A 15,000-nucleotide genomic window follows, 5' to 3' on the forward strand; every position below is an offset into this window, starting at 1 on the left:
CAGGGAATTATGTTGTGAACAAAATAAATCACTTTTTTTTTAATTATAGTAGTATTTATGTATAAGTAGTAGTCGTAAAGCAGTATGACTTAGTAGTGGTAGTAGTAGTTGTAGTCATAGCAGTAATAGACCTTGTAGTGAGTTGAACACAGCTGCAATCAACAATCTTCAAATATAACTTATTCAAGCTTAATTAATATAAATCAAATACACTGTTAAATATGAACACAGATCCTTAAGAAGGCAATAGAATGCCTTTTTTCTATGAAATTATTTTGTATTCATAAATAATCTAACATGACCTAAATGTAATATCAAATTCACAGAAATAGTCAATGTTTTGTTATTATAATCATTCAATTACTGCTAATGAGTGAATCTAACTCTAAATTCGAAGGATCTAAACCAAATCATTGGTATTCATGAACATAGCCTTCCTCAGTAGCAGAAGAGACATTCACAGCTCTGACTGGAGGGATCCAATTGAATCGAGTTTAACTTTGCATTAAATTGTCTATGGCCTATCATTGTGAACAGTCCAGTAGGCAGCGCAAATGCCAGGCTGACAAATAACACATTTCCAAACAATTAGCTCCAAATAAGTGAACTATGAGTCCTGCGGTGGGGGTGGTAATGAGGTCATTTAGAGGTTCCCATTAGTGGGGGTGAGTCCCACTGGCGTCCCTGCCTGTTCTCAGAGTTTAAGACGTGGCCTGGTCCGGGTCGTAAATAAAAGGAGTAATATGAAGCCAAGAGTGACAGACACGACATCACTCAGCTATGGCTGCTAGGGACTTCATGAATGGGAGTTCCTTGACACCTTAACCCTTCCCCCCCCCCAGGTTTTGTAAGACCTGGTGAGGTCACCACTCATAAACAGAAAGAAGCCAGACATCATCTGTGGGCAATGGGTATATTTATTCTCTTGAAGTCATTCGTCCTACAAAATAGACCTCCAGGTAACAAAATAGCCACGACTATAGATTGAGAACAACAACACTATCCATATCAACGATATAATCGGATAGAGTGGCAAGCCAAGGAACATTGAATGTCTTCGACCCCTTGAAAAGGATGGACAATTAGTTTTACAGTAAACAAAGGAGTAATGTGGAGTACGGTTGTGTTTTAGTGGTTAAACGACCTGTTGCATTCACTGGGAGTTGAGCCTCATTTGCAAGCTAACTGATTTAGTGTGAAGTGTATTCATTTTTAAACATTGACAATCATTCCAGCTTGAGTAAGGTCATCAAAGTAAGGGATTCCACCTCATGTAGAATAAGTTACACATTCTAAGCATGCAAAATATTCCAATATAATATAGATCTATGTAATAAACATATTTAATAAAATAAAGACTTTTGTAATATTCTTGTCTAAAACATTTGATGATAATATGTTTTGGTCTGAAACTACCGTATGTTCCTTTTACTTTATAGTAATGATGCAGTACAAAGATTAGGTAAAGATGTTTTAAACCTATGTTAAAGGCTAGTTTTAGTTCATATTTTTCTTATTAGCAACATATAGCAAACCAAAAACAACTTGGGTTTGGTAACACTGGGCATCTTTTTCTTTACATTTACTAAATTAAAATATGACTTTATTTCAAACTACTATCCATACCAGATTAACATTGAATTTGCTGGCACAATAAAATGATATATATATGCATGCAGGGAACATACCACAATCGGACATTGATGTAATGTAGATGAATAGTTATCGTGGATGAGTACACCATAAATAAACATTTATATAGCATATTATTCGGCTATCAAATATACAACGCTCTCTCAAAATAGAATACACTTTTTACAACGCTAGTACAAATGGATTGAAGAAATAGCTCTCCAATGATATACTATATTTCACATCCGAGTGGACTATATACATCTAATACAAAGAAACAGAAACATCAAACTGGACTTAAATAAGATATTGTTGTCATGTACTGTATCATGCACTTTCATCTCTAAAAGACAGTTTTACCTAATTACAATAAATCACAGAAATGTAAACAGAAATGTTTTGCACTCCTGCAATATAGATATGAATGTTTTTACATATTCCCCCAAAGACATTTCACTCGTGCCAAGTTCTGACTCTCACATTTATTATTTAGCTGTGAATGATCTATTTCTGAATGCTGTCAGTGATGTACCAATCCCCATCTCTTTCATCAGCCGTGGCCATGGTCTTGATCTAGATTAAGCTGTCAACATATGCACATGTCTGACAGTTACCACGGGAACCAGACCACGAGAAAACATCCCATGCTCCTTCTCAGACTCTGTACCGCAAACTACCTGGAAACAGCATCCATTTGAAGGTCATTATTCTAAAGCCACAACAAAACATTGACATTAAAAAAAAGAGCCGCTTGGCTGAACTTTCACTTTTGAGATCAAACATCTGTCATGCGCAAAGATGAAAAAAAAGGTTCCAAAGGATAGCTCAAAATTCAAAATGTTTGCAAATAGGTTACGTCAGACTGTGCGGAGAATGCCGGAGCTTTAAAAAACAGATGCTGGGAGATCCATATTCACCAGGTAAATTGTGAACGGTTCAAAGTGAATGATGGTGGGGAATGGATTTCCTTCGAGGTGATTGTATACTGGGGTTCTGAGGCTGTTGGGCCGACTCCCTTTGGGTACTTTCCCCGGGCACACAGATTTGATACCGTTTGTTTTGGGTTTTATTGAGTTTTTTTTTTTATGTTTACCTGCGGGGCTTTTAGTTTTCGTTGAATATCAATCAGTGAGAGACCTTCAGTAAGGTCAGAGAGAGAAGGGGTGGCGGGTGGAGGGGAGGTGGGCGATGCCATGCGGCATTTGGGCGGAGTAGCCAAGGCTAAGAGCTGTGTACCGTAGAGTAAATCAAACACATGCTGGGAACCTTCCAAGCCTCCTGGGTAACCGACGGACAAACGCAGGTCTGAGTACCGGAACTAAGTGCTGACCGGGTCTGGGTCGACCCGTTCTCTAGCAAGATGAATACTGACTCCTTTGATGGATATTTTTCAGGCAATCAGAGATAACCGTTGGTGATATTCTTTTCAATGATCAATGAATGATTCAATGAATAATGTATAATATCATAGCGTTTGTAGTTGATTTATCTTTGAAATCAGGATTTATCCGTCTTTTAGGTTGCAATTGTGCATTTATATTGTTTTACTACGTGTAGAATTTTTCCGGGAATCATAATTGATGTGAGAGTTCATTGTTATGTTATGACAGTGTTATGTTCAGCATTGCTGTAATTTAATTGTAGTCGACTACATTTAGTCATTTTCTGTACAGGAAGTGACATTGCTTCCAGATTTCAAAAACAGGGATAAAATGACCACAGTAGTAATTGCCAGGTAACAGGTTCCTACATAATCAGCTACGACAATAATTATTTAAACTGTCATTAAAGCCAAGAGGGACCAAGCTGCCACTGTTTGAAACATGGACACACACATTGTGCTGCATTTGACCAATCAAAGGATCAGTACAAACACAAACTAAATCATTCAGGCATGTTGCATTGTGGGCAATTCAGTTAATCAAACCTAGAATAAATGGAATAATGTAGGGGCTTCCAAACATTCATAAAAGCTATTCTGTTTACCAAAACTTACACTCTTTGAAGGGCTTCTGTACAACAGTCATGTTCAGTGCATTACAGGCTAAAACCTATGATGGTCATTGCAACAATAGACAATCAACAAAGAACAAATCAAAAAATAAATAAGGATTAAATACATTGAGAACCATAGAGTACACCACATTCGTCATCAGAACCAGCATTGGATCCCGTCGTCAGAACTAGATAAGAGTTAGAATAACACCCAAAGAAGAGACGGGGTAAGATGCGTGGAAACTGCTAAACATGGGGCGGCGGGAACATCAAACATGGTTCTGCGTAGCTTGGCGCTGCTCGGTGCTTAGGCCTTGTGGGCCCATCTGTCTGTTTGCACAGCTCACCGCTACTGAGACGGAGTGGTTGGCTTTCATCCGGGGCGATTGCAGGGTGAACGCTCCCTACTTCAAACATCATCCCGTCGACGCTCTCCAGTCATTGGTTTCGCGGGGGGGGAAGAGTCTTGCTCTCGACATCGTCCAATCCATCCCAATCTATTTACAGACAGAAGTCGAGGAGAGGAGGGGGGGGGGGGGCTGGGGGATGGGGGGGGGGGGGGGGCTGAAGCAGACTGATGCTCTTGTGTTTAACCACGGGGCGTGGCTCTCCACAGTCCGGTCGCCATCAGCACAGCTGCCCCGCCGCTGCCCCGCCGCCCCCGCCGTCAAGATTGGCGTTCAAAACTCACCTCACTCCCCTGGAGGAAGGAGAAGAGAAATGAAGAGAGGAGCCATGACATGAAGCCTCGAGGCAGCGACAGAGTTACGGCGGTCCGATTATTATTCTATGCGTCTGAATATTATGATGTATTTATTACGTTGAACTAAGAAAATAATAAATCAAGGACTTTGCTATCACTGGGCCATTTGTCAAACTGCCCACCTGTCCCTCTTTCCATCGTCCATACGGGGAAAAACCCAATTTTACCTTCGTACCGCAGTATCTATTTTCTGCCCATCCCCGGACAGATGTTCCCTAAAAGATTCCCCTTAATCCCGCAGCGCCTGGGTATGAGGCCTGCACTTCCTTATTGTGCCCGTCGACACTGTGGGCTGTGTGTCTGTGACAGGGGGTCCGTGGTGTGGAATACGTATGTGGCGTGCTGGAGATAAGCTGCTCCCCTACCTCGCCCTCTGGGACGCCAGCTCCGACAGCCAGCACCAAATCACAGCCACTATTACAATCAGTCCTATGAAGGGGACGGAGAGAACAGGGTGCTCAGACGGGTGGGTGAAGCTCTGTGAGGAAGGGGAGAGACAAAACACAGACGAAACAAACACAGAGACAATGGAGATGGAGGGAGTGAACATGTGAATGGAATAAAGCTATGGAAATGACCCGAATGAAAATCACCAAAATAAATAACCAAAACACAAGTGGAGGGAGGGTGTCGGACGACAGCACAAACAGACTATTGGAAGAGGTAATTAAATAAAGGAAATAAATTGGATGAACTAGTTTAAAAAACACTGATAATGTTGTGTATGGCTGGCACAGGCGGACATTGCAGAGTGAAATGTGCTAACAATTCACTACAGAAATAAACAAGGACCAATACGAGGAGATTAAATAAGTGGATATAGGGGGAAACGGCAACATTGAGGCAGTTAATGTCACAGTGCGCATACATGAGCATATCTCTCATGAGTTTTTTTCTAACGCATACACAGTCCTGTATACATTGATTAGGGAAAAAAAGCAAACAAAGCAATTATTGTTCAGCAACACGTATCTCAAATTAATTCACTGAGCGCTGATTGAATAGTGCGTCGCAACTCTCTCTCTCTCTCGTTTATCTCTTCTCTTTTTTACTTTTTTTGGGGTCTGATGTCTGTGATTAGCCGTAGTTGGACTGACAAGCGCGTTTGCCTGGCTGAGTGGACATAGACATGGAGATAACAGGGACCGCACTGGACACAGAGACGGGCAGACGGCTTTGACACAAGGCAGAAGACGGCTCAGCAGGCCTCGTAGGGAAGAAAAAAAGAAAACCTGACAGGTATCTGCTAATCCAGTGCAGCGAGAGAGAGAGCTCTGTTTTCTTTATCGCCATACAAGACAGACGTCGTCGTTTCATGATGAGATTTTAACCGCACAGCGGCCTCTTCTGTTAAAAATTAAAACACAGCTTCAACTGCATTTGTGTTCTGCATTCTCTCCTTAAAAAGGCACTTGCAGATACAGGTGTTTTCTTTTTTTTTGGGGGGGGTGCTAAGGACACTGTTCAACGGTTAGTCTAACAGGAGCAGGAACACTGACAGACTGAGAGGAGGAACAGTCTTTAGAGGAACACACAGCCTCACACGGGCTGACAGGGTCAGAGAGAGAGCGTCACCCCAGTCAGCTCGCATGAGGTTAGAACACAGAACGGAGGACCCAGAGACACCGGGGTGGACCACCTACTGCACCCGCCAGAAGGGTGTTACAAGAGTGTCGGCACGCGCATGAAGTGGCATATTTGTTTATTCCATTTGTAGCACAGGACCTTTATCATCGTATTTGTATTGAACTCTTTGTTTTTCTGTTTGCTGCTTACTTTGTTTTAGGTATACACGTAATTATAAAATGATGTGCTTTTGACCCGCTTATGTTCAATATTTGTGATACTGAAAGTAGCCTGCAAATTGTATAATTGTGCTGAGAGTATAATACAGCGTTTAAAAAGAGAGTGTGCATAGAATTTCGAGAGTTAATATCCCATATAAGGAATTCAATCCTTGATTAAACATTTTAAGTTATCCTATTTTCGGAATGTGCTGGCGACCGCAAGAGATACGAAAGCCACATTGAGGATTCAAAAGACAAGCGTATTATAACCAATCAATTCTTCATTCTTCATATAAAATTCTTATCTTTCTTTATATAAAATTCATATTTTTCCTTCTCACACGGCGCATTCTCATTGGCTGGTGCATAATGGCCAGCCTATCACGAGGCCCCCACCTGAGCTCCGTGCGACAGTTTCTCCAGCTCCGCCTTGCAGTGCTGAAGCTCCGCCTCTAGCTCCGCCTTCTCCTGCTGGCTGCTGTCATAGAGCACCTGCAGCTCCCGCAGCTCCGTCTTCAGACCGTCGCACTACGACAACGCAACAACACACTGGTCAATCCCCCCCCTTACCTTCTGCTTATCGACATAGTCATATTGAGACGTGTTATCCAATCGATAGTCTTCTTTTAAAAATATATATACAAATTTATTTATTATCAATCAATTAAAAAGTGGAACACAGTCCATTACAATCCCGATACCAAGAGTACCGACAGCTGCACATGAATGACTCTGATATCTCTCCACTGCATCGCACCCTGCCTGCTCCTACCTCCCTCTGGACCTGCTGCGCCCTCTCCTCCGCCTGCTTCAGCTGGTCTCTCAGGGAGGAGATCTCCCCGAAGCCCCCGTTCCAGCCGGTTGGCGTGCCGGGCTTCCCGTCGAAGGAGATGTTCTTCTGGATGCAGGCGTCCACCCCTCGGCCGCCGCCGCCACCGCCGCCGCCGCCGCCGCCGGAGCCCACCGCCGTCTGCTGCTCCATCACGGTCATGTAGCTCTCCGCCGCGCACGCCGCCGAGGCCGTCTCCGTCTGCTCGGCGCCTTCCTTCTCCTTCTCCGTCGGCGCCTCCTCCTCCACCTCCTCATCCACGTCTGCATCCTCCTCCTTCAGTGAGAGGTAGATGCTGCTGGAGCTGGGAGAAGGTGTCAGGGGAGACGATAAGGGCCTTCAGCAGATGGTGCGACCGGAGGAAACGGTGGACAGGTGGACGATAAGCCCTCCCCTGGTTGTTTAGAACGCCCAGGGAAAGGGGGACAGGGTGTTTCTTTATTTTCTTATCACTGTTGAGTGAGCTCGCACATAGCTCGAGCTGCAGGCGAGCGTGCCGGAGCAAAGGGTGCAGAGAGTTGCCTTCTTTTTTTATTTTCAATGGATTTGTTTGTTGTTCGGTGTGGTCCAGGATCAGGTTGTTAGCGACTTCACTTCGAGGGCTCTTGTGTGTGCGTATCTTTTCTCTTAATTCATGCCATTACTGATAATAACTCACACACAAGCGCCACAAGGGAAGTATAAGGGGACAAAGGAAAAACCGTATTGAGCGCTGAGAGCCAAAGATCATAATTCATGAGCAGACGACGATTATTGAAATTGAATACAAATCCCTTGAAAAAGGTGCAGAAAGCAAGAGAAAAACATTTCACCGCTTTTTTTTTCCCATCCCGGTCACCCATGTGCCTCGTTCCGCGACCCCCCCATCAATCCATCTCCCCTCGTCACCAGGTTCATCCAGTGTATTCAACAGGTGGCCAATTATTTCAAAATAGGAGGCTGAGGTAAATGATTAGGGGCTCCTGGCGCTGATCCAGGCAGATCTCCCTCCCCGCTAATGGGACGAGCGGGGCCTGATGAGCGGGGCGGCCACCGACCTCTGACCCCCGGGACTCACCTCGTCCTCTGGCGATGCAGCAGCTGCAGCCTCTCGGAGATCTGTCGGTTCTCCGCCCTCAACGTCTGGCATTCCTCCCTCAGCGTGCAGCACTCCTCCTTTAGCAGGAACACGTCGCCTGGGGAGGAGGGAGAGAGCGAGGGAGGGGGAGAGAGAGGGAGGGGGGGAGGGAGGAGGGGAGGGGGGGGATGAGGAGGGAGGGGGGGGGTAGGGAGAGAGGAAGGAGGGAGGGAGAGAGGGAGGGTGGAGGGGGAGAGAGAGGGAGGGGGGGAGGGAGGAGGGGAGGGGGGGATGAGGAGGGAGGGGGGGGAGGGAGAGAGGGAGGGTGGAGGGAGAGGGGGAGGGAAGGAGGGGGGAGGGAGGGGGGAAGGAGGGAGAGAGAGAGAGATAAATAGAGAGAGAGGGATAAAGAAAGAGAGAGACGGAGAGAGGGAGACATAGATATAGAGGGAGGAAGGGAGACAGAGAGATGGACCGATAGACAGAGAATACATTAAATTCAGTCCTATTTTATAGCTCAAAATTACCCATGCTTTACAAACAGAGAAATTGACTTGGTCCAAGAATACAATGGCATGTCGAGCTCATTGCCGATTGTTAACTGTGCATGTTTGTAACAGTCACAGCCTACATAGACAGTCATTTCTCCTATGGACAAGGATTGACATGGGACAATCACATTTAAACTGTGGTTAAGGCTCAAGGTTCCATTTGGAAACAGAGTTTTTCTACTCTAATCTATCCTATCCTGGGCTATTACGCTCTGAATACACTTTGGAGTAACGGCTAACCGGCGGGGGTTAGCATGCCTTCCTAGCCTCTAACCTTTCCTACCCAGCTACGTCCCACAAGACTCCGCCCACTTGTTGCTGGAGCCTCCCCTCCCTGGCGCCCCCACCAGCCCTACGTCACCCCCCCCCCCCCCCACACACACACACACACACACACACACACACATGCAGTGGTGTGATGTCATGCGTTTGGTATATGAGGGTCTTTTCTGCCCTGCCCCACAGTGACTCGATGGGCCTGGTATTTCAGAAGCACACGCACGCACGCACGCACACACACACACACTCTCCCTCCCTCCCAATCCCTCTCTCACACACACACACACATGCACACAGACACACACACATACACACACACACACACACACACACACACACGCACACGCACAAACACACACACACCTCTCTCTCACACACACTCACTCTCTCTCTTTCTGTTATACACACACACAAACACACACACACATGCTCTTTCTCTGTTGCACATACACACACTCTCTCTCTCAACCCCTCTTTCAAAAAAACACACACACAGACACACACACACAGACACACACAGACACACACTTTCTCTTTATGTGTTATACAAACACACACACAACACACTCTTTTTCTCTCCCTCTCAGACCCTCTTTCACACCCACCCACACACACACACACACACACACACACACACACACACACACACACACACACACACACACACACACACACACACACACACACACACACACACACACACCCAACACACACACGCACACACACACAAACGCACACACACACCCATAAAACACACCCCGCCCCTGCATTATTGAGACGTCGTAGACTCAGAGCATTGCGTTCCCATCTGTAATTTATAACATGTACAACAACTACAAGGCCGGTTTGTGCGCTGGGCTGTGGAACACCACCCTGGTACCCCAGTACTCCTAGCACCGTACGGACCCGCCGACACCAGCCTCTCTGCGTCTGCGATCGTTTGCATTTTATTGCCGGGGGTGCGGAGTCGGAGCACAGATTGCGCAGTGCTGAGCACTCAGCCGTGGACCGCTGCCGGAGGCTGCGGTCATGAGCGGTGATGAATGTCGGATCGGGACGTGTGCATTTCAAAGTGGCACGTTTTGTAAACAGGCCAAGTCTGGATCTGACAGGAGGGAGAGGGGGTGGCCGGGTAGTGCTCCAGCGCTGACTCCAACTCGCCCACGTCTCCTCTGTCTCCCTTTTGTCCCGGCCATCCTATTGTGCTGTCGCCATCGTTCTGTCAGCCTTCCGGTGTCACAGAAACGACGCCGACAGGAATGTGTGTACTTCACGAAATGAAAACGTCGATGTACTTTATTCACACGCCACGTTTAGTGGTGTGTGACTACTAAATGTGAGTCTGGACCCTTCCTTCCTCGTCTGGTATCTGGTGCCCCCCCCTCCCCTCCCTCCCCTGGCTCCTGACTCTCTCCCCCTCCCTCCCTCCCCTGGGTCCTGACTCTCCCCCCTCCCCCCCCTCACTCCCCTGGGTCCTGACTCTAACCACCTCCCCCTCCCTCCCCTGGGTCCTGACTCTCCCCCCTCTCCCCCTCCCTCCCTCCCCTGGGTCCTGACTCTCCCCCCTCTCCCCCTCCCTCCCTCCCCTGGGTCCTGACTCTCCCCCTCCCTCCCCTGGGTCCTGACTCTCCCCCCTCTCCCCCTCCCTCCCCTGGTTCCTGACTCTCTCCCCCCTCCCCCCCCCTCCCCTGGGTCCTGACTCTCTCCCCCTCCCTCCCCTGGGTCCTGACTCTCCCCCCTCTCCCTCCCCTGGGTCCTGACTCTCCCCCCTCCCCCCCCCCCCCAGCCCCGGCTCCTCACCCTCTCTGCGCTCTGCGTCTCTGCGCTGGCTCTTCATGCTGATCTCGGCCCTCAGCGTGGTGATCTCCAGCTCGTACTCCTGCGTCTCCTCGCCCAGCCGCTCCATCTGCGCCCGCAGCCGGCAGAGCTCCTCCTGCAGCGAGGCGATGTCGTTCTCCCGCTCGGCCGCCGCCTCCTCCGCCGCCTGCTGCAGGAGCACCACCTCCTCCTGGGCCACGCGCAGCTCCTCCTGCGCCTCGGACAGCTCGCTCTCCTTCTCCTCCTCCAGGCTGTCCATCTCCTCCTGCACCGAGCGCAGCCGGGCTGAGGGGGGAGGCGCAGGGTCAGACTCGGTATGAAGGTCAGAGGTCACGTTACGACTCACGTCAGGACTGCAATCAACACGATGTCTAGAGCTAGGATCACGATCAGAAATCAAATTATCATTAAAATCAGGATTACAATCAATAGGATATCTAGTGCTTGAACGAAGATCAGAAATCAAATTATCATTAAGACCAGGATTACAATCAATAGGATATCTAGCGCTAGAACGAAGATCAGAAATCTAATTACAATGAATATCGGGATTTAAAATCTGTATGATAGCTGGAGCTAGAATCACGATAAGAAATCAAATTACAATTATAATACAGATAGTAAAAGCAGTACGATAGCTGGAGTGAGAATGAAAATGAGAATTCAAAGTCAAATGCAAATCTGGTTTTTCAAATCATCTCAGGAGCTAGAGCGAGAATGAAGATGAGAATTCAAATTGAACGAGCATCAATGTCACATTACGCTTCAGACCGAGAAATGGCAATTTAAATGAGAATGGTGTTGGAATAGATTCACAATCATTTGGCCACATACTCAGATTCACAACAGAATACAAGACAGAGAATAAAAGGAGGAAGTTAGTAAGGGGGGAGGGGGTGATGAACAGGATGGATGGAACTAGAAGGAGGAGGTTAGTGAGGGGGGAGGGGGGAGGAACAGGATGGATGGAACTACAAGGAGGAGGTTAGTGAGGGGGGAGGGGGGGAGGAACAGGATGGATGGAACTACAAGGAGGAGGTTAGTGAGGGGGGAGGGGGGAGGAACAGGATGGATGGAACTACAAGGAGGAGGTTAGTGAGGGGGGAGGGGGGAGGAACAGGATGGATGGAACTACAATGAGGAGGTTAGTGAGGGGGGAGGGGGGAGGGGGGAGGAACAGGACGGTGGGAACTAGGAGAGGAGATGGAGGAGAGGGAGGAGGCACAGGGCACATCACGTCACCGCCCTCATGGGGATGGGAGGAGAAACCGGTTATTTTATTGGTGAGAGAAACTGATGTAACTCCTGGCAACAGGGCCGTCATTCGAATGCGGTTTCATCTTGGAAGTCAAGCTCCTCCACAAGGAATTCACCCGCTGTGACAGCGCTTGTAATTGCTTGTGAAGGTCTCGATCAAGATCAGAAGTAGTCATAATAAATGTAAAACCGTTATGACACACGGTTTAACCTAAATATGTGTTCAACCCATTTCCCAAGATATGTTGGTCTTTGTCAGAAGATTAGTCAAGAATACACTTTGTAGCGTTTAGTGATGTAATGATTGCCTGTATTTTTTTTTCCGATATTGTTTCTATGTTATTATAAATATGTGAATACCTTGTAGATTTTGGATCTGGCGGGTAAAAGCTTCAGCCTGGTGGGCACTGGCCAGACGCTCATCCTCCAGGAAACCTGGAGAGAGGAGAAAGAGGAGCAGAGAGGAGAAAGAGGAGCAGAGACGATAGAAGATATAGCAGGAGAAGAGAGGAGGAGAAGAGACGATATAGGAGGAGTATAGAGGAGAGAGGAGGACAGGCGAGTGGGCAGAGAGAAGTAGAGAGGAGCGAGGAGGAGAGAGGAGAAAGGAGAAGCAGAGAGAAAAGAGCACAGAGGAGATAGGATGAGTAGAGAGGAGAGAGGATGAGCAGAGTAAAGCGGATAGGAGAGGAGAGAAGGGAGGAAAGGAGAGATGAGAAAGGAGAAGTCGAGAGGAAACATAGTGAACAAAAGACAACTACAAAAGGCTGGTGTCTGTTGCTTCTGCAGTTTCACTTTTGCCATTATCTGTCATTACAACACTTATTTTACAGCTAGTGATTAAAGAAATGGTAGGAGGCATTTTTATTAGCACTTATTTAATGTTCCAGCAAATTTATAGCCAACTTAAATGTCATTTCTCCAAACTTTCCGTCAAGCATAAACATAGTATTGTAACCTTGAGACCACAAAGGCAATTTCCAGTAATTATCACCAGATGACTTTGGTGATTTAAACTAATCAGAGTTACAGCAAATACAACCCACTTATCTCCAGGAACATTTTCAGAGTTTGTGTGTGTGTGTGTGTGTGTGTGTGTGTGTGTGTGTGTGTGTGTGTGTGTGTGTGTGTGTGTGTGTGTGTGTGTGTGTGTGTGTGTGTGTGTGTGTGTACGTGTATGTGAATGTCCGCAAGTGTGTGTGTGTGTGTGTACGTGTGCGTGCCCACTTATTTGTGCGTGCGTGAGATTTTTGTGCCAAATTAATTGTGTGTTTGTGTGTGGGTATGCGTGTAGATGTGTGTGCGCCCATGGCTGGCAGTGCGTCCGTGTGTGGTTCTGTCTATATTAATTCACACAGCCCTGGCCCCATGAAGCCCCCGCCCGCTGCCCCAACAGCTGCGCTGGTTGGGCAGCAGGACAGCGGATGGCGGGCTGCGGGCCCGGGCCGATATCACAGCCCAGTGCCGGACTCCCAACGCCGACGCTTCCCTCTGAGAGCGGAGAGCAGTTGTCTGAGGAGGAATGCTCCGTCTGCGCCAGCAAGGAATGGAGCTCACTTCACCCTGCCCTGTCATAGTCCTCCCTGTGCGCACGCACGCACACACGTGCACACACACACACACACACACACACACACACACACACACACACACACACACACACACACACACACATACACATACACTTGTGTGCATATACATACACACACGCACATTGATACAAATACACACACACACACACACACACACACACACACATACATTGATACATACATACGCACACACACAGATACATATACATACACACACACACACAAACACATATTGATGCATAACGCACACACACACAGACACACATGCACTTACATAGATACATATACAGACACACACGCACATTGATATACACACACACAAACACACACATTGATACAGATACACACACATACATACACACTCAAAACGAACATAGATACATTCACTCACACATGGGCGGGGATTCATATAAATACACACACGGTACATACTGTAACACACTCACACGGGGAAATGAGTCCCCCGGTCGCACGGCTGACTCGGGCCGTAAACCCGATCCAGGCCGTCATTGTTAAGAAATGACGCCATGTTTTATTTAGCCGTCGTGAGCCGCTGAAGATGTCACCGCCGGCCGGCCACATATATAAACATCCCCAGTGAAACGGAGGATAATGAAATGGCTGCAAAGGAGCCAGCTTGTGTGTTATTCTTACAGGCTGATCTCATCGGCTTGGTGGTGGGTGGGGGGGGGGGGGGGGGGGGGGGGGGGGGGGGGGGGGGGGGGGGGGGAGAGGGGTGGGTGAGGAGAGGGGTGGGTGTGGGGGGAGAGGGGTCGTGGAGTTCATTAGGGTCGTCTCTTTTATCGAACGCTGAACAGTTGGAGCAGTGTCGGAGGTTAATGGGACCAGCAGCCAGGACAGTTTAACGAGATGTGATCCATAGACGTTAGATGAGGACGCTCAATGCAGCCTTTTGTTGAAGCTACGGCCGTAGTCTGGGGGAGCGGGGACCCCCATCGAGACGGCAGTCGACCCTTCTCCTTTTTGAAGCAATAAGGGAGGTCTGGTATATTATGTATGTTCAGTAGATTATGTATGATCTCCCCGCTTCGCCAAGCGGGGAGTTAAGCCGCGGGATCGGCGCTTTGAGAAATGAAGTGCAGTGAGGTCATGGGAGAAAAAACAATGAATGTTGTGATTGGGATTTAAGAGACTGATGTGAGGACGGGATTTAACGGGCAAACTGTTAAGATGAAACTGAAACGTAACGCTCTCCTCTGACTGTTTGATTGGTCATGTGGGGTCAGCCATGGGCATTATCCACCTATAGCGGCCATCTTGGTTCCACGGTGAGGAACCAAAATGGCCGCCAGGTGCCCAAGACCCACGTCGTCGTAGGGGGGAGGTGCGAAGGTCTGACCTTGCAGTTCGTGGAAGCTCTCCTGGTGTCGGTTGGAGGTGACTCTGGCCTCCTCCACCTCCAGCAACATCTGCAGCGCC

General features: G+C 47.9%; 1 protein-coding gene across 6 annotated transcripts in view; it reads right to left on the reverse strand.

The window, feature by feature from the left end:
- Positions 1-4,181: 4,181 nt before the first annotated feature.
- LOC130389452 (coiled-coil domain-containing protein 136-like) overlaps positions 4,182-15,000 on the reverse strand; it is a 25,910-nt gene continuing 15,091 nt past the window's right edge. For 5 of the 6 annotated variants that reach the window (XM_056599251.1, XM_056599250.1, XM_056599248.1 and 2 more), the window contains 8 exons: positions 14,921-15,000; positions 12,329-12,403; positions 10,694-10,996; positions 8,064-8,181; positions 6,950-7,310; positions 6,574-6,705; positions 4,756-4,868; positions 4,182-4,327 (listed from right to left, as the gene is read on the reverse strand). The exon at positions 14,921-15,000 is cut by the window's right edge and continues 190 nt beyond it. In XM_056599251.1, the coding sequence (XP_056455226.1) occupies positions 4,315-4,327; positions 4,756-4,868; positions 6,574-6,705; positions 6,950-7,310; positions 8,064-8,181; positions 10,694-10,996; positions 12,329-12,403; positions 14,921-15,000 (1,195 nt within the window). In that variant the 3' untranslated portion in view covers positions 4,182-4,314. The remainder of the gene's footprint in view (positions 4,328-4,755; positions 4,869-6,573; positions 6,706-6,949; positions 7,311-8,063; positions 8,182-10,693; positions 10,997-12,328; positions 12,404-14,920) is intronic. The other variant, XR_008896555.1, reaches the window with a different exon arrangement.

Source organism: Gadus chalcogrammus, chromosome 9 (assembly GCF_026213295.1).
Source record: "Gadus chalcogrammus isolate NIFS_2021 chromosome 9, NIFS_Gcha_1.0, whole genome shotgun sequence".
NCBI classification, from domain to species: Eukaryota; Metazoa; Chordata; class Actinopteri; order Gadiformes; family Gadidae; genus Gadus; species Gadus chalcogrammus.